This window comes from Varanus komodoensis, unplaced genomic scaffold, assembly GCF_004798865.1.
Source record: "Varanus komodoensis strain SLA01 unplaced genomic scaffold, ASM479886v1 scaffold50, whole genome shotgun sequence".
Classification (NCBI taxonomy): domain Eukaryota; kingdom Metazoa; phylum Chordata; class Lepidosauria; order Squamata; family Varanidae; genus Varanus; species Varanus komodoensis.
Genome location: NW_025336088.1, coordinates 2,630,176 through 2,649,062, shown reverse-complemented (window position 1 = coordinate 2,649,062; position 18,887 = coordinate 2,630,176). Strand labels below are relative to the sequence as shown.

The following is an 18,887-nucleotide window of genomic DNA, read 5'->3' as shown; positions in this document are numbered from 1 at the left end:
TGGAGGAAACAGGCTTCTGGAGATAGTCCTGGGCTACTGTTTTTTGATGCCTCCATAAGGATCTGTGAATATCTCAGACTGTATACTACATACTCTTTATCTGCAGGTACAGGAGCAAAGCAGAGCTTTGGACTGCTCCATCATTTATCTAGATTGGGGCTACTTGGAATCAAGCTGAGCAGTCCTTTCATCTTCAGAACTGTGATATAGCCCACTCTCTCAGAAAGTGAACTATTTAAATAGGGTCATTAAGCATCAGAGGTCAGAAGGTTAATTAAACATGCAAGAGATTGAAATCATATTAGTCTTTAAAAACAGGACAAATGCCTAACAGGAAGAAAGCATTTGCATCACTGTTGGAGATCTCTTTCTTTTACATAAACACACCTGGCATTGTTGGAGATCTCTTTCTTTTACACAAACACACCTGACCTGAGGTGAGATTTTTTTTAGAATGGATTGTGTTTATGTCTCAGTGAATTACAGCTTCCAAAAATAGATTTCAGATTTGTTTTTGCAAATGAACAATATTTAGGAGAAGGCTACCACTGAAATAAGAATTCAGAGGGGGTTTTTTAACCACTTTTTCCGTGGGGACATTTTTACCCTTTAACCCCCACCTTCTCCTTGGAAACGTCATTCAGTAAATTATGCTATATTGCAGAGGATTTGAGGTATTTATTAGGATTCCTACATCCTATAGTGGCCTGTGATTCACTTAAAATAATGAACATTAAATCTTAAATTGATCCACCAAGTAATACAATTCAGCTCCCATGCCAACTAATGTTGGCTTATATAAAAAATTTTTGCAAGATGTATAAAAGATAATTGTACTTGAACATTGGTAAGTCTGCTGTACAAGCAAGTACACGTGTGAGGAACAAACATGGAAGCATATCCATACTATAGACTTAACTAAATTATTTTCTTTTCCCAGAAGTATCGAAGAACTACATTTTAATGTGAGATAGTGACACAATTTCCTGAATTTCATCAAACGTTTCCTAGTCATCTTTGAGGGATACCATGCTAGTTAAGTGGATACAGGAGACCTGTACAGCTCTTGAGAGCTCTCAAAGAAAGGTTTCAGGTTTGCCACACTCATGAAACCTTCCCATGCACTGCCGTAAAGTTCTAAATGGTCAAGGCTGGCTTCCTAATGGGAACATGTATAGTGTGGAGAAGGGATGAAAATGTTTCTGAGGAATAAGAAAGGAAAAAGAAAAGAGATTTCTCAATGTATTTATTTATTTAAAGTTTTTATATGCCATCCCAATACTAAAAGTCTGTGGACAGCTTACAACTTCATGCTGTGTCACCCCAAACCATAATTCTGCCTCTAGGAATGCTATACATGACAGGGAGGGAGATTTGGATAAGACCCAAGAATGTGCCTTTGCTGTTCTGATTTGGGAACATGCAGCTAATAATCAGAGAGCACTTTCTGTCTAGATCCTCTAGATCTTTTGGTCTATAGCTCCCATTGTCCCTTACATTGGCTATGCTGACTAGGGCTGATGGAAGTTGTAGTCAGCACATCTGGAGAGCAGCAAGTTGCTCCATGAAAGGAAGGTATATAGATTTGTATACAGACTGTTTACTATATTAAAAACATTTAAATTAACTGGAAAAATAATTCAGTACAAATGGTCTTGCATTACTTTTAGATTAGCCTTCCCTAATCAGGTACTCTCTGAATGTTTAGAGCTTAAATTCCAAGGAATGCTGACTGTTGGCAATGCTTGCAGAGCCTGATGGGAGTTGGTCCAAAGCATCTGAGGGACCAGGTTGTTGAAGGCCACACTACATGCTATCAATTTCAGATTTAGTCCTATTTTCATATAGTCATTCATGGTAACTTAAACATGCTGAAAGCAATGGGATTTATAACAAATATGACCAGTTCTAGATCCAACCCAATGTTCATGCCTAGGCTTCAGCAGAAATCTAAAACCAGCTGTACTGCATTTATCCAAATCAAATTCTGTGTAAATTGAAAGCTTGAATACAGATCACTTCAAAAAGCAAACACAACAAAATATATCATTACTGAAAATAGAAAATAAGAGGTAATTTTCAGCACTTGACTAACTTTCTGACGGTGAGAAGGGATCTTTAGGGAAAGTGTGTGTGGAGAACATTTTGAAAAAAACAAAATAGACTAATGTAAATATGTAATGGTTTTGGCAGGTTCAAGGGATCCATAGAATCCTTTTTTAGCTTAGAGATGGAAGAATGTTGTCTAATTGTAAGTTAATTTCTCTATGGTTCAAGTAGGCAAAGAGAAGTTGTATCATCAATTCATTGCCCTTCTTGGACCTACCACTAAACAATGCCTGCGAAGTTTCTTAAGTGTTTCTGTGCTTAAAAAAGTGTTCTTACTGAGTTTTTAGTCAATGTTTAGTGCTGCTTTTAGTCCTGCAAGTACAGGAAAATTTGTAGAGGTTTCTTATCCAACAGAATTCTGTCTACCCTGGAAACTACAGTGCTAATTAAGCCTATAATATCCACTTCAGGACACAGGGAATGCATTTATAAGTAGGGAACATCCTTTTTTTACTTTTACAGGGTTATTTTCTTGTTAGTGCTTTTCTAAGGATGGAATATAGGTTAGCTTCACAGCATTTAAGTGCACTTACGGCCAAAAGAAGGGAAAATCCCAAGCATAACTATATCAGCAGGAGCTTGTGTGGTGTAGTGGTTAAGAGCATGGGATTGGGACTCAGAGGATCTGGGTTCAAGTCCCCGCTCAGCCATGGAGCCAACTGGGTGACTTTGGGCCAGTCACAGACTCTCAGCCCAACCTACCTCACAGGGTTGTTGTTGTGGGGATAAGATGGAGGAGGAGAATGATGTAAGCTGCCTTGAACCCTTTGTAGGAAAAAGGCAGGATATAAATCACAATATATATAATAAATTACAAAAGTGTTGCAGCTGTGGTCTGTTGCAGCAAGAAAGGAAATGACTGTTCATATGCTATAGAAACTAAAGCAAGGGCTGTTGAGGTGCAGAAATACAGGGAAAAGTGCAGAGGGTTGTACTTGCTGCAGAATTTAGCGTTCTGAAAATAGCTACTTTGAGTTAAAACAAAAGCTTGTACCACTGGGTCTAATGCTGTATAGATTAATTTGTTATCAGGTAATTCCTTTTGAAAACTCACAAGTCAGGATAGAGCTGGTTGAAGGTGAGACATCAAGGATCTGCATAGCTCCTTGCTGATAGTCAAATAGTCAGCAAAGCCTAGATCTCTGTTAGGGACGGGAAATCTCTTTCAGCCTGTGTTCAGTTTTAGAGAAGCTTTTGGGTGCATTCCAGTGGTAGATCAGGTCAAAGGCAAGAGGGCAAGGACGCAAATACAAAAAATACTGACATAAATTAATTTAATTCATGTAATTAAGTTTTTACTGCCAATAACAGCCTTTTTTCAACATTTCAGCATGGGGTAAAATTGCAGAGAATCTGGCAAACCATAACTCAGTTGTTGGGGGAAAGGGAGTGGAGCCAGTGGGCACAGGCATGACCTTTATCTGAAACCCAGATACTAACTTGGGATTGCAGGAATCTCCAGTTCGGCGCTGGGCCTATGATTCCTCCCTCTAATCTAGATGGACTACCTTTAATTGTCTCATAGTGTTATCTGCTAATCAGAGGGGGAGTGAGGGTTCCTTGCTTCCCAAATCTTATGTGGGATGAATATAGAGTTTTACTGTCTTTCTCCTTCTGTTTAAGACCACTGTGCTTTAACCCTAACTTATTTCACGTTCTACTGTTGCTATGTGATATTTGATATAATTATTGATATAGTTATATAATTATAATTTGATATAATTATAATTTTTTTATAATTTTTCTGTTAATTTTGTTGGCCTGTTTTTTTAAATTTAATGTTCATTTTTAACAAATGTGTCCCCAGTTGGTCTATCCCTGGGATTCACAACAAAAGCCAAAGACACTTGAATTCTTAAATATTAAACTTAATTGTATAAGTTGTAATGAAGGTTTTATTTGTAGTTTCTCTCACTATATATTATTGTCTCTGTATTTACTGAATTATTTTTATACTTCATTGTGATTTTACATCATTAGCTACTGTGAATGCTGTACAGGCACTGGAAGGACAGGGTATAAGTTTCTGAATTACAAAATAAATAGTGTAATAGAATTAAATTGGCTCATTTTAAACAGGATAGTGAGTTGTTTATTTGTAGCTCAGACTCCTGAGAGCCTTCTCTTTAAGTCAGTTGCTGGTAACAATTTGGGAGAATACTCTGTGTAAAAGTTCCTGCTTTTAGTTATTTGAATGTGTATGTTTGTTAACAGAATATTCTCCTTCCTGGATGTGGTCACCCTGTGCCGTTGTGCTCAAGTCTCCAGGGTAAGAATGTTTCCATACCAGTACTGGTAAGGCTTAACTGCTTGCAACTTAGACACTTCTAGTTTGTCATCTCATGTCAGAGTCAGGAAAATGACAGCTTCAGGTGGTATTTCCACATGAATGCATGCTTTTCCGTGGTTACCATTATTATTATTCCAATAATAATAATAATAATAATAATAATGTTATTTCTATAATTCCAGAAGCTGACATTCCCCTTTAGGTGAGGTCCCTTTAAGTTTTAAGCCAGCCAGATTATTGCATCTAAATGTTTTGATATTTGTGGATTTTAAACTAGTCTAGATTTGGGGCACAGGCTACCACTAAACCAAGGCTAGCAGTGGGTTTGGGTTTCCGTGGCTTCATGGGCCACACTGTTGGATGTAGATTGTGTACCCCTGCACTAGGTCAAAAAAGCAATACTCCATCCACCCATCCATCTATTTAAAACTTTTCTGTACCATCCCATACTTAGACATCTCAGGATGGTTTACAGACAACCTAGTTAACCTTCATTATTAAAAGTACATTGCAAACTGATACCTGGTTCCAGCAGCCACTGACAACAAAAGTGAGTACACCCCTAAGTGAAACTGTCCAAATTGGGCCCAAAGTGTCAATATTTTGTGTGGCCACCATTATTTTCCAGCATTGCCTTAACCCTCTTGGACATGGAGCTCACCAGGGCTTCACAGGTTGCCACTGGAGTCCTCTTCCACTCCTCCATGACGACATCACGGAGCTGGTGGATGTTAGAGACCTTGCGCTCCTCCACCTTCCGTTTCAGGATGCCCCACAGATGCTCGATAGGGTTTAGGTCTGGAGACATGCTTGGCCAGTCCATCACCTTTACCCTCAGCTTCTTTAGCAAGGCAGTGGTCGTCTTGGAGGTGTGTTTGGGGTCGTTATCATGTTGGAATACTGCCCTGCGGCCCAGTCTCCGAAGGGAGGGGATCATGCTCTGCTTCAGTGTGTCACAGTACATGTTGGCATTCATGGTTCCCTCAATGAACTGTAGCTCCCCAGTGCCGGCAGCACTCATGCAGCCCCAGACCATGACACTCTCACCACGCTTGACTGTAGGCAAGACACACTTGTCTTTGTACTCCTCACCTGGTTGTCGCCACACACGCTTGACACCATCTGAACCAAATAAGTTTATCTTGGTCTCATCAGACCACAGGACATGGTTCCACTAATCCATGTCCTTAGTCTGCTTGTCTTCAGCAAACTGTTTGTGGGCTTTCTGGTGCATCATCTTTAGAAGAGGCTTCCTTTTGGGACGACAGCCCTTCAATTTGATGCCGTGTGCAGTGTATGGTCTGAGCACTGACAGGCTGACCCACCACCCCTTTAACCCCTGCAGCAGTGCTGGCAGCACTCATACGTCTATTTCCCAAAGCCGGCCTCTGGATATGATGCTGAGCACGTGCACTCAACTTCTTTGGTCGACCATGGCGAGGCCTGTTCTGAGTGAAACCTGTCCTGTTAAACCGCTGTCTGGTCTTGGCCACCGTGCTGCAGCTCAGTTTCAGGGTCTTGGCAGTCTTCTTATAGCCTAGGCCGTCTTTATGTAGAGCAACAATTCTTTTTTTCAGATCCTCAGAGAGTTCTTTGCCATGAGGTGCCATGTTGAACTTCCAGTGACCAGTATGAAAGAGTGAGAGTGATAATACCAAATTTAACACACCTGCTCCCCATTCACACCTGAGACCTTGTAATACTAACGAGTCACATGACACCAGGGAGGGAAAATGGCTAATAATGCCCAATTTGGACAGTTTCACTTAGGGGTGTACTCACTTTTGTTGCCAGCGGTTTAGACATTAATGGCTGTGTGTTGAGTTATTTTGAGGGGACAGCAAATTTACACTGCTAAACAAGCTAAGCTGTATATTCACTACTTTACATTGTAACAAAGTGTCATTTCTTCAGGGTTGTCACCTGAAAAGATAAAATATTTACAAAATGTGAGGGGTATACTCACTTCTGTGATATACTGTATAAAGCTAAAGATCAGTCCCTGAGAACATCTTTAAGCCTGATTTTTTAAAATTCAGACTTCTCATACAACCTGCGTAACTTTCCCAAACCTGGTGCCCTACATATGTTTTGAGCTCCCAACAGCTCCAGCGAGCATGCAGTCCTTGGAGTCACATTCAAAAACATCTGGGAGGCACCAAATAGACAAAGGCACTTTTAAAAAGGAATTCTTGTTGGGGTGGAGTGCTGAATGTGTTATGCATCCAGGGGACAGAGGAGGTAGCACAGTTGCCACAATTCATGATGGTCAGGGCAGAGAAAGTGATTGTGCATTCACTGGTTCGCTCTCTAGCACATTGTTATTGGGTGTACATAGGCACACTCACGCACAGTAGGCCAAAATATTCATTGCTGACATCTCATCTGTCTGTGACTGTTCACGAAAATGATCAGGCTGTGATGGATAACTCCCATCTTTACTGATTGGAAAACTGCAGCTGGGTTTGCACAACAGATCACTCATTGTGGGTGACAAACCACAGTGGGTTGTTGTGTCATTCAGTCCTGGACTGCTTCCTGCAGAGAGGCTTGTCTGTGGGCAACAAGACCCCCTAACAACGAGTGGTTTGTTGTAGGAGTTGTTAGACCTGCAATGAGTTGTCATGGTGCTGAGTCTAAACCCATCATGGGTTGTGGGAAGTGGCTAGTGAACAGCTCAGCAAGAATAACAGTATTCTCTTGCAGCTTTTACTGAGTTCACCTAGGTCACTACCAGTGCCAGCTGCCCCACCAACACCCAAATGGCATGGTGGAATGATTGTCAATTGCTCAGAGTCCCCTGCTGCAATTACAAGCCTTTTAACACTTGCCACAGCCCCCTCCCCAATTTTTCAGAAATCTCTTTTGCAACCTTCAAGTTGACAGCAACTAACAGCCCTTTCCAAAGTGCCCAAGCGGCAGATTGGAGGTGCAATTACTGGTTTGCCACCTTGTTTTCCAAGTGCTCACATCTTCCATTAACAATTGACATTTTTGTAGTTTGACTTGTGCACTTGAGAACTCTTTCCTCAGCAATGTTGTAGGAGGTATCTGCTGTCAAAATGCAGCAGGTATTCTGTGTAAATACTCACCTGTATATGCATATGTCTATGTCCCTCTGAAGACATATTGATTAACCATGTCAAAAACCTATTAATGCAAGGAACCCTGAGCTTTGACAACTCCATGCTCTCATTAATGAGTGGCTTGTACTTTTCTACCTTCCTGAGTACCTAGAGCCTGAGGAAAGGTGAAAAAAAGTCAGGACACTGAGAATAGATGACTCCCAAAAGTAGTGGAGCTTGCTGCAAAGGGAGGGGTGTGGTACCTGCTGGTCACCCCCTTTTTGCAAATAAAAGTCACTTGCAGCTTTGCTTTCTCTTGATTGCTCACATTTTTGACAGCTGTCAAGAGGGCAGAAAGCTAAAAAATCAGTATTTCTGCATTAGTGTCTGGCGGTCACTGCAGCCTCTCTTAAAGATTGTTCCTGCAAGACTTCTTATTTTGGAGTACTGCAAGTGCACACCTCCACACTTGCACAAGTCTAAGTAAAAAACATTTAAAAGACGTTATTGAAGATTTGCAACTATTTATTGTGCTCAAATTTATTTTAAGAGGTGGGTGGTGAACCAGTGACAGTCTCTCCAGTGTGCTCCTGGATACTTTGGAAGACATGTCATTGGCTGTCAATTCAGAGATCATGAAAGGTGATCTTTGAGAAGTGAGGAAGGGAAAAAAGCTTCAACAAATGATCCAGGGCTCACAATCACAGCAGGGAGTGAAGAGAAGGTGGCTTCTCCACCAAATTTCTTGGTTTACTTGCTGGAGGACTGAGGAAGAAGTGGAAAGGAACAACCCACAGTGAGTTCAATTGCTGGCTCATCATGGGTTGTTCTGTGAACAACCAACCCACTGCTGTTTATTCACAAGATGAGTTAAACTGAATTGCAGATGTACCCATGTCTGTGGATTGAGTTAGGGCATTGGAGAAAAGAGATGTACCTTCCTTTGCATCTGGGCATGCTTGCCAGTTTGCCAGTCTGGACTTTAAATGATGCTGACATCTCAACTGAAGCAACATAACATGACATAGAGGAAAGAAAGGCATAGAGCTGAGCTTTCAAGGACTTTCAAGTTTGGGAAGAGTTGCAAGATCCAGGGGTCTGTTAGTGCACGTTCCTTTCTAATGTCTTTGCTACTAAATGTTTAAATATTAGGAAGAACAAATGGCAACAGTGGTCTGATTTAAGTATTCTCTAAAAATAACTGATGATATGGTTAGGGCTTTTTCACAGTGTTCTGCTGAATCTTGTATAAGAAGCCCACTGGTAGTACTGTATGTCACCAGGGAGACACCAGTGTGAGCAGCTGCTTTGGTATGAGTTTAAATCAGACCAAAGAGCTCACCAGCTTTCTGTGTTCCCCATATATGACAATATAGTTAACATTGTTTTCTCTGTCTTCTACCTTTTCAATACAGGCATGGAATGTCTTGGCCCTGGATGGTAGCAACTGGCAGCGTATTGACCTGTTTGATTTCCAAAGGGACATTGAGGTATAATTAAGCAATATGTGGAAGCATTTCTCTAGTTGAACTGTAATTAGTGCAATAACAAATAATGTAATGTTTCTGCTCTCTCCAGAGAAAGAAAAAATTAATTTTTAGTCCTTATTTCCAGGACGCCCTTAAAGCTGTAGCAGTGGCTCAGATTTTAAAAGTATGCTGTTTTGTGTATCTCTGCATGGATGTGTGCACTCTCATCTGTGTACAAAGAGAGGAATCCTTAACTAGCCAACAGTTGCCATGAAAAGATCCTTTGGGGGACAGTTTGAATTCTGTTTTAGTAGATCTGGACCATTAGTTCATTGGCCAGCTACTTACCACCTTTAAGTTAAGCTTTGCCCTGCCTTGACTGCTTCAAGCATAGGGTCTGAGGTACTACTAAGGGCAGCACACTGACAATTATTTGGTTTATATTTCTAGCGCCATTTGTGAAGGGAGCAATTTGGATTCTCCTCTTGGGTATCAAAATGCCTTGGGCCATTTCTGGCGACACAAAACCAGTTCTCTGTGATAACTGTTGCTGTGAGGACAAACCTCAGGGGTGGGGCAAATGTACTGGAAAAGCTGTCATTTGAAAAGCACTAAACTAAATTTTGCCCTTCATTGATGTGGAAGAACTTATTTGATTGGTGTCTCTGGCCAAATTAATTAATTTCCCCTTCCTAGCACTCCAGAATGTCCACGCCACTGCATATGACCTAGCATCTTTTGGCATTAGCTTTTAAAGTGGGATACCAATATTGTTTATATCAGCATTTCCAACTTTTTATAAATTAAAAGAAGTTTTGGAGCCTCCCCAAATATAATCCCATTACCCTAAAATGCATGGCTGTCATAGTTCTTGTCAACCCAGATTCTGCTAAGTAAGGTAATTTTCTGTAGGCTGTCTTTTCCAACCTAAACTGGAAAAAAAGTATACCACAGCAACAACCCTGACTGAAGGTGGGTGGACTGATGGCATTCCAGATTATGATTTGGTTCTGGAATGGGACCATTCTGGTGATAGTTTCTCACATGCAAAAAGGAACCTGGGTAGCCGAAAAGGGGTTTTATGAACTGGCCTGAGATTCAACTGTGTGTGAATCAAGTAGGTGCTAGGTATTCAACAGAAGATGAAGCTCAGGAATATAAAGTTAAAATGCACGATTTAAAATAGGACAATTATTTGCAATGAACAATAATATGGATTAGGGGAGGAGGGGGTTAAGGAGGGGAAAGGGCTATTTCTTCCAAACAAATGACAAAGTTGCTTGCTGTATGGAGAGTTAAAACTAATTAATTTAGATGATCGTGTCAAATTATTTCTCTTGGTCTTTGTACAGGGGCGTGTAGTAGAGAATATTTCTAAAAGATGTGGGGGTTTCTTGCGAAAGCTGAGTCTACGTGGATGTCAAGGTGTGGGAGACAATGCATTAAGGTAAAGAGACCAAGTGGTTTGACACTGAAAAAACACAACACAAGCTATTTTTACATTCAGTGGAGAAATGGAGCATGGGTGGGTGGTGGATATATTAGTTTGTAAATAAAAAGAAATATGTTTTTAAAGCCTCCCAAATGTTCTAACAAGCAGCTATTAGTAACAACTTGCAGATGATACAGAATATTAAGTATGTCCATTGAAAAGGGGAAATGTCTGGGAGGGAGGCAATTTCCCTGTAATTGCCACCTCAACTCCCAGTGTAGTTGGGCCCAGCCACTTATACTTTCCTAGAAATAAGGATTACGGTCCATTTCCTAATGGTCCATGTCATTTTCCTGATACTACATAGGAATGTTTCAGGAGGGAGGAGAAAAAGATGTCCTCCTTTCTATTTCCCATTGTCCAAATTCTTTCTACCCCAACTATATAATAATAAAACTTTTAGGTTAAAGGATGGCAGCCAAACCCAAACATAAGCCATTTAGTACTCTGTTGTAGCATAATAGGGAAAAGGTTTAGGAATACGAGAATGGTAAAGGCTTTTTTCATTATCCTCCTCTTGATAACCATTCCCAATTCTGAGCGAAAAAAGTGTTATAAGGCTTCATTCTTGTAGGAGACCTAACTTTCAGCACTCGAGTTAGGGGATGAGGATGGGGATACATTGCAACATCTTGCTACAGGTCTCCCTCCACATGGATTCAAATTCCAATTTATGTCATACAGTATCTAGCATGGCATTGTTCCTGCTGGCCTGTAGCTTCACTGCTCCTAGCAGAGTAGAGTCAGCCCTCCACATTCATGGGCGTTAGGGGTGCAGGACCCCCACAAAAGTAGATAAACCTCAAATAACTCTAGCCCTTCCCACCTTAATATTTAATACTGTTCACCACACGTGTATTGGTAGCTGCATTATAGTTATCTCTTTTGCAATTTGAATAACCTTTAGCTTAAAACAAGTCCCCACACACCGGTGCTCAGCCTGCTCCAGAGGAGCTCATCCTGTGTCACATCACAAGCTGCCGCATGCTTGGTCCTGAGTCCACCACCTGCCCTTCCCAGGGGGCAGTGTGCTATTCCAGGCCAGCAGCAGCAGCCAGGAAGGGGATCGCTCTCCGTGTGGCTGCCTGTGAAGACAAAAGTTTCCCATTTAGTTATTGACGGCAAACTCGCAAATAATTAAATCTGTGAAAGTTGAGGTTCATCTGTAAATAATTGCATCTTATTGTTTTGGATGAGTGATATGATTACATGCAACACCTGTCTAGTAACACCTGCCCCATTAGCAGGTTTGTTACTAACTATTGGAGACTAGCATTGCTGCAGGTAACATATAAAAAGGACCTTATCTCTAAATCCTTGGAAAAGTCAGTCTGACCATGACTTACCTAAGTTGTTTTTTCTGTAGCTACTTATTGATAAGTTTAGAGTATTTTTTTTCCTGCTTCTCAACCACAAAATCTCTTGGAGTGGCTTACAGATAATCCGTAAAATATGGTCCCTACCTACAGGCGTACAATCTGTGAAGTCATGACAGAGAAGAAAAAGAGAATAAGGAGGGAAGAGGGAAGCAATCAAGTCCTTCAGCAGCTGTAGTGGAATGGCTCTACTTCCCCCTTTCATCTCCCTTTCCTCGGCCTGCTAGAATGGCAGCTGGAGATGCCGGTCAAAGGAGGAAGAACACAGAGGCAGGGCTGGGAGAATTGCCTTGCTTCCCCCTCAGCACACCCTGCTAGAAGTTGTTGTGCATAGGTGTTTACCTTCAGTGTATCTGGTGGTGGTTTTTATTTGGAAGCAACAGGGTAAAAAGGGTAAAGAGAGAAACTTCTTCATGGTTTTGCAGCAGCCACTTAGTTTCTAAACAGGGCTTCAGTATCTTGGGGGTAAGCATGGATCATCAGTCATCCCCAATTGATTGAGATAATTTTACCAGCCAGGAGTGAGAAGCAGGAGCCACCATCCATTACCATGCATGCATATACATGCTCAGTTTAGGTTTCACGGCTTAGCCATGACTTAACAGGAATCTTCCTCCAAAGAAGATTCATTTTATCCCTTGACAAACCCTGCAAGGTAGGATGGGTCATGGAGGACCAATGCTTACCCAGTGAGCTTTATGGTTAAGCAGGGACTTGAACCCAGGTCTCCCTAGACCTAATGTAGCATTTAACATGTGTATTTCCTGGATTTTTCTGTTTTGAACCTTTATTGAAGAATTATTTTAAAAAAGCAGTTGGATTCAGCAAGTTTGAGTGATATGTTTGAAAAGTTAGAGGCTATTGATATAAAATATATGCTTTTAAAAGTCTGAATAATGCTTTACTTTTTTCATTGCTGTAAAGGACATTTGCACAGAACTGCAGAAATATTGAAATGTTGAATCTAAATGGCTGCACCAAGATTACAGACGCGTAAGTAATGTTTATTTTGGAGCTCTGGAATATTTAATTAGCTTTTAAAGGTACAGTGAGTTACCCACTTAGCCAAAGCTTTCTTGAAATCAATGGTCAGTGTAGGAGGCAGATATAAACATGCTTTCCTTGGTTGTCTGATTTTATTCTTTCTAAATTATTCAAATATAAGAGTATATTCATATAGGGAACGTCCCGAGACATTCTGTAGGGGACGGGATAGAAAGGCTTTTCATAAAATAAACTTGAACTTGATTGGAAAGGTGAGTCAAGGGACCTTAGGGGAAAACAGTCAAAGGGCTTCAGCATCAATTCCTGTTCTCCGCAGGAGGACTTATGTAGTCTTCACTCAACCTGCAGCGGACTCTTATGTATATTTCAGATAGGCAAGGTATCAGAGGCTGAGCAGTGATGTCACATGGCGTGAATAGACCAGTGGTGCAGAACTCCCCCATATATACACTCTGAAATGTAGCCTCACTGATTGTTAATACACATTGTTTCAATGTAACTATGCAGCACAAGGTCTAAACAATGTAACTTTAAAAATTAGAAACCAGATTCAACAGTATCTTGATAATCTCTGTGTTTTTAAAAGATTTCTAGTCCCTTGAGAGTGGCTTTGCATGATATGGGATGCTTCATGCCTCTCGTTCTCTGCATGTCTCCATACTATCCTAAATATAACTTTTATCATTTTCCCTGGGGAGAAGTATAGACTTTCCTTGCATTAGAATCATGCACATCTCACCACAGAGTGGGGTGTGGGAGATGTGACCACTTCATTTCAACATTTTAAAAACTAAGCATCAATACAGAAATAGTAGTCAGATGCATGGTTCCTTACAATGCCTGAACAATGCTTATGATAGATAGCATTAAGAGTCCTCCGTCTAGTAGCACTCGTAATTCTACTTTTTGCTTAAAAAATTAAAGTATTAGAGCAATGAAGCTGTGTGTGTTTTCTCTTCCAGCACATGTACTAGCCTTAGTAAGTTCTGCTCTAAACTACGGCATCTGGATCTGGCTTCCTGCACTTCAATAACCAACCTTTCCCTTAAAGCACTGAGGTGAGTATGACTCTTCATAAGGCCACGTGCTTTTGCGATGGACACTTCCTCTCAATGTTTTGGGCAACTCAGTGACAGTAGAGGAGCTGCCCAAAACTGGATCTTTGGGGAAGAGGCCCCTTGCTCTTCCCAATTGATCTAGCTCCAGACACACTAGATATACAGTGATTTTTCATTAACCTCCCAGAGAGCATCCTTAGTAGGAGAAAAAAACTGGCCTTCTGATTAGTTACTAGGCATGATTAAAAACACTTGCAGTGGGGATGCCACAGAGGTATTCACACCAATCTTAGCATTAACTCAGCTGGGAGATACTCCTTGTCACCCTGTTGTTTCCCATGCCTGCTTTCTCCTCGTCTACCTCCAGCATTGGTCAGGCTCTTTTGAAGCACTGATCTCTGTACATAATGCATATCGTAAGCATTTCGTAAGCATGAAAGTCCCTTTCTGCCAACAGTGTTTCCACGTGACTGCTTTAGCCACCCACCCAGCCGAGTTGTTTCAGCTAGAATAAGGAGTAGCTGGACTGATAGATGATAGAAAGAAGAACAAAATGTATTTGTTGTTGAAGCAAGACAGTTATCCTCAGAGTTAAATCTCTGTTTGCTTTCTTTCTCTGTCACCCCTCTTTACCTCTCAAGTGAGGGGTGTCCTCTGCTGGAACAGCTCAATATCTCATGGTGTGACCAGGTGACAAAAGATGGCATCCAGGCTTTGGTGAGAGGTTGTGGTGGACTCAAGGCTCTTTTTCTTAAAGGCTGCACACAGGTATGGTCTCTGTTGAAAACACAACACTTGCAGGAAAGGTTGACTAAATATGATTTGTTTAAAGTAGAAGAAAGGCAAGATGAGCATGTGTCATTGGAAACAAGATGGAGAACAACACTCTAGAGAGAAGGAAATCCATTATTTTCTTTTGTATGGGATTGATTTGTTGTCTGCCCATCCAATACAAAAGAAAATCTGTTAGTCACAGTTTCTTCTCTTAATCACATCATCACACTACACTGGAGAGTGGGAGTAAATGGTAATTTCTCACAGTGGCAGGATGCAAGCAGTAGGGCCTCTGTTGTGGAACTCGTGCTTTTTAACTTGCTCATAAATGATGTGGCATTAGAAGCAAGCAGTGATGTGGCCTAGTTTGCTAAGGACACCAAACCATTTAGGCTGAGTTAGAAGTCCAGGGAACGAGCAATTGGAGACTTGGCAGAGGCACTCAGACCCAGGTAACAGGACCCATACCCAGGTCTTAGTGCCTCATAGCAGGGTGTAAACACTATCCAAAGTGTGTTAGCTGGGTTGGCACAGAGTTGTAGTGAAGAAATGGGCCAAAATCCAGAACTAGGAGACTGTACCAGAACAAGAGAAGGGCATGGTCATGATTGAGCCAATGATTCGGAACAGGGAAAACAAGCAGAACATGGTAGCAATTCAGACAAGAGCAGGAACAGATACCTGAGGCAAGATAAATCAGGTGAGTTTCACAAGTGGCAGAAGGTGTGGCAGGCAAGACAGGAGCTTAGTTAAGTAAGATGCAGGAACTAGAACACATTGCAGCAAACAGAAAAACCTTTATCACTGAAGCAGCCCCAGGAGCAAAACATGTGCTGCTATGTGGCCTGTCCTTCAGGTCTTCCAGCCGATGCTCATCAGGAGGCTGAGAGGTCCAGCAGGTCCTGGGATCCATTCTGCAATTACTGCAGTGGCTGTTCTGGTTCCAGCCACCAGATGGTGCTCCAGAGCTGCCCAGATCTGTCCATAATAAAAAGGGGTTCAGATCACTCTCCAGATTAGAAGAATGGGCATGAAATGGCACATGCAATTCTCTGTGAAGTGAGGCATGTGGGTGCAAAAATCCCATTCTCATTTATATGCTGGTAGGATCTAAGCTTGTGAATGTCCAAGAAAGGTGTCTTTGCTGTTGTGATGAATAACTTGATAAATAAAATAAAAGTCAAACCAGTATGCAGCTGCTATGAAAAAGGCAAGTTCCTTGTTGAGCAAAATTAGAAAAGGAATGGAAAATAAAATTGCCGATATTGTACTGATGTTATGCAAATCTATTGCTCAACCTCACTTGGAGTACTATCTAAGTTCTATTCACTGCACCTCAGAAGATAAAATACAGAGCTGGCAAAGGTGCAGAAAAAGGCAACCAGAATCATCAAGCAGTGGAGCAACTGCATTATTAGGAAACATTCCAATATTGGGGATTTTTTAACCTAGAAAAATTGTGTGTATGGGAAGACACAATAAAAATGACAAAATTATACATTGTATTTTATTTATTTATTAGATGTATACCCCACCTTTTTTTCTTACAAAGAACTCAAAGCAGCTTACATCATTCTCTTCCTGCTGCTTTCAGTGTTATCACCACAAGAACTATCCTGTGTGGCAGGTTGGGCTGAGTCTGTGACTGGCCCAAAGTCACCCAGTTGGCTCCATGGCTGAGTAGGAACTAGAACCCAGAACACCTGAATCCCAGACCCGCACTTCTAACCACTACACACCCTGGCTAAGGTTTGGCCTGATATGGGAACAGTTGATGGGGAGATGTATTACTTCTCTCATGATACTAGAACTCGGGTTCATCACATGAAGCTGAACATTGGGAAAATCAGCACAGATAAAAGAAAGTTTTTCTTCACTTAGCTCATTGTTAGACTATGATATTTGCTATGACAACATGTAGTGATGACCACCAACTCAGATGACTTTAAAAATAATTATATCCTTGAAAATAAAGTAATCAATAGGTACTAGTTATGATGGCTATAGATAGCCTCCAGTATCGGAGGTAAGATGTTCCTGGGGCTCAAGTGGGAGGGCGTCATATTGCGCTCATGTCTTATAACTTTCCCATAGGTAGCTGGTTGGCTACTGTGAGAAGAGGCTGCTGGCCAAGATAGACCTTTGGTCTGATCCAGCATGGTGGTTCTTACATAAGCTACTGAAAGATTAAGAGAGATCTGTTTCTACAATTCTTCTTGAACAAAGGAAGGGTAGAACAAAAGCACTGTATGTTTTGTAACTCTTGGCCATATAAAGATTGTGATATGTGGTCTTTTAATATAGCAACTTTTGATTATCTCTGGTACGGGATATTTGCCTTAATTTTTTATGTATCTGTACTCGACATAATTGATGTATGGCTGGTGGCCACTTGAACATTTCTTCCTTCCACTAAATACGTATAAAAATAAAACACTTCACTGCCAGATTTGGTCAAAATTCTCCCGTAAAATTATGATCTTAAAAATAAGAACAACAGATTGGCCACTGATCTGGTGAACTTCCTGGGTGTCCAATGTTCTGTAGTGCAGGATGGCACCTTACTTCATCTTTTGCATAGACTTGATTCAGAATCATAGCTCTTTATGCTTCATTGCCCCCAAAATAGTTCCCCCTTAAAATTACGCAGTGTGTGCATCTGCACATGTATGTCTCTTTGTATAAAACTTGTACACGTAACTTTGCTCTGAACCAGTCCAGGTCTGATAATAGGCAGCTAACCACATGTTACAGTTGGTAGCTCCTGATATTCAAAAGACTCATCCAGCTAATGCAGTGGCCACTGGGGGAGGTGCATCATATATGAGAGAATGCAGATCCACACTCATGGCTGCATTCACATGAAATAATGCTTTTGCATACAGATCTCCTATTGGTGTGTGTCATTTTAGCAGGAGAGGTGTGTGAAGGAAGTCCGGTTTAAACTTGCCTAGGAATTATCAATATGATTTATAATGGAAGAAGTCATAGGTAAGAGGTTTAGCAAATGCAAGCTTAATTTTAGAATCCAGATCACTTTTAAAAATAGCATGAGTTTTTCCCTTATTTATGGAGTTCTAAAAGGAAAAATTGATGAAAATAAAGTCCTTGTTATCAGTTATTTGCCATCTGTTCTCTTTGAGTTAAGGAAACTAACATTTTTAGTAGCAAGAATAATTTATGTGTATTATTTATTTTCTGTTTTATCAGAAAAGTGAGAGTCCCCCCACCTTTAAAGAAAGCATGCATGTATGTCTAAAACCAGTAAGTGGTTATGCTAGAACATGGGTCCTCAAACTACAGTCCACGGGCTGGATCCGGCCCACCATGCCCATTTATCCAGCCTGCCATAGAGGTTTTGGACATGCCACACACACGCACGTGTGGTGAGGCAAGGCAGGGGCTTGCTCGTGCAGAGATCGTTTTGGACTCGCTCTGAGAAAACGATCTCCTTGAGAGCAAGCTGGCACCTCACCGCACGAACGTACCCGCACCCATCACTGGCACCTTTTAACTGGCTCCCTGTTTAAAAAGTTTGAGGACCCCTGTGCTAGAAGTTACACATTCAGTCAGTAAGGTTTAGAAGCACCATTCCTTGCTTCTGGAACCATATTATTCAATACGAGCATTTCGGACATCTCCAGAATGAGGCCAAGTATGTGCACAACCCAGTCAAATAAATTCTGGGACTGCTACACCGCAGTTTCTAATATTGTATTCATGGGGCCACAGTACAGCTGCAGGGAGGAATCTAGTAATCACATATTCTTCACTCCTCCATAAGGGGCTTCATGCTAAGTTTCTTTTACCGCGGCCAGTTTTGAAACAACGGTTGCAGTGGGTACGATGCAGAGGTACCAAGGATCCACATAAGCTCTTAGCTGGTGCTGGGCATGAGAATAAGGAAACTGCCCTTACTTTTTGAAAGAAAAATGGATACTAAATACAATTTTAGCAATACTGCCACACAAGAAGAAAATTCAGAATATGCTCTTTAACGAATTACTTCTCTCTCTTTTCTCTATCTCTTTCTCTCTCTTACACACATGCACATACTTTTATTCTAGCTGGAGGATGAAGCTCTCAAGTACATTGGGGCCCACTGTCCTGAACTGGTGACTTTGAATTTGCAGACTTGCTTGGTAAGCAATTGGCAACACAGAATCCAATATTTCTGTATTTCATAACATACAGAGGACTTGTGAACTGAATTATTGCAGCTAAAGATTTCTCTGAGACAGGAATATAA

At 41.1% G+C, this 18,887-nt stretch overlaps 1 protein-coding gene across 2 annotated transcripts in view; it reads left to right on the top strand.

Moving 5' to 3' along the window:
* FBXL20 (F-box and leucine rich repeat protein 20) overlaps positions 1-18,887 on the top strand; it is an 89,822-nt gene that overhangs the window by 46,685 nt on the left and 24,250 nt on the right. For both annotated transcript variants that reach the window (XM_044446915.1, XM_044446914.1), the window contains exons 3-9: positions 4,324-4,378; positions 8,880-8,954; positions 10,286-10,380; positions 12,726-12,794; positions 13,769-13,864; positions 14,506-14,632; positions 18,706-18,780. In XM_044446915.1, coding sequence (XP_044302850.1) covers positions 4,324-4,378; positions 8,880-8,954; positions 10,286-10,380; positions 12,726-12,794; positions 13,769-13,864; positions 14,506-14,632; positions 18,706-18,780 — 592 coding nt within the window. The remainder of the gene's footprint in view (positions 1-4,323; positions 4,379-8,879; positions 8,955-10,285; positions 10,381-12,725; positions 12,795-13,768; positions 13,865-14,505; positions 14,633-18,705; positions 18,781-18,887) is intronic.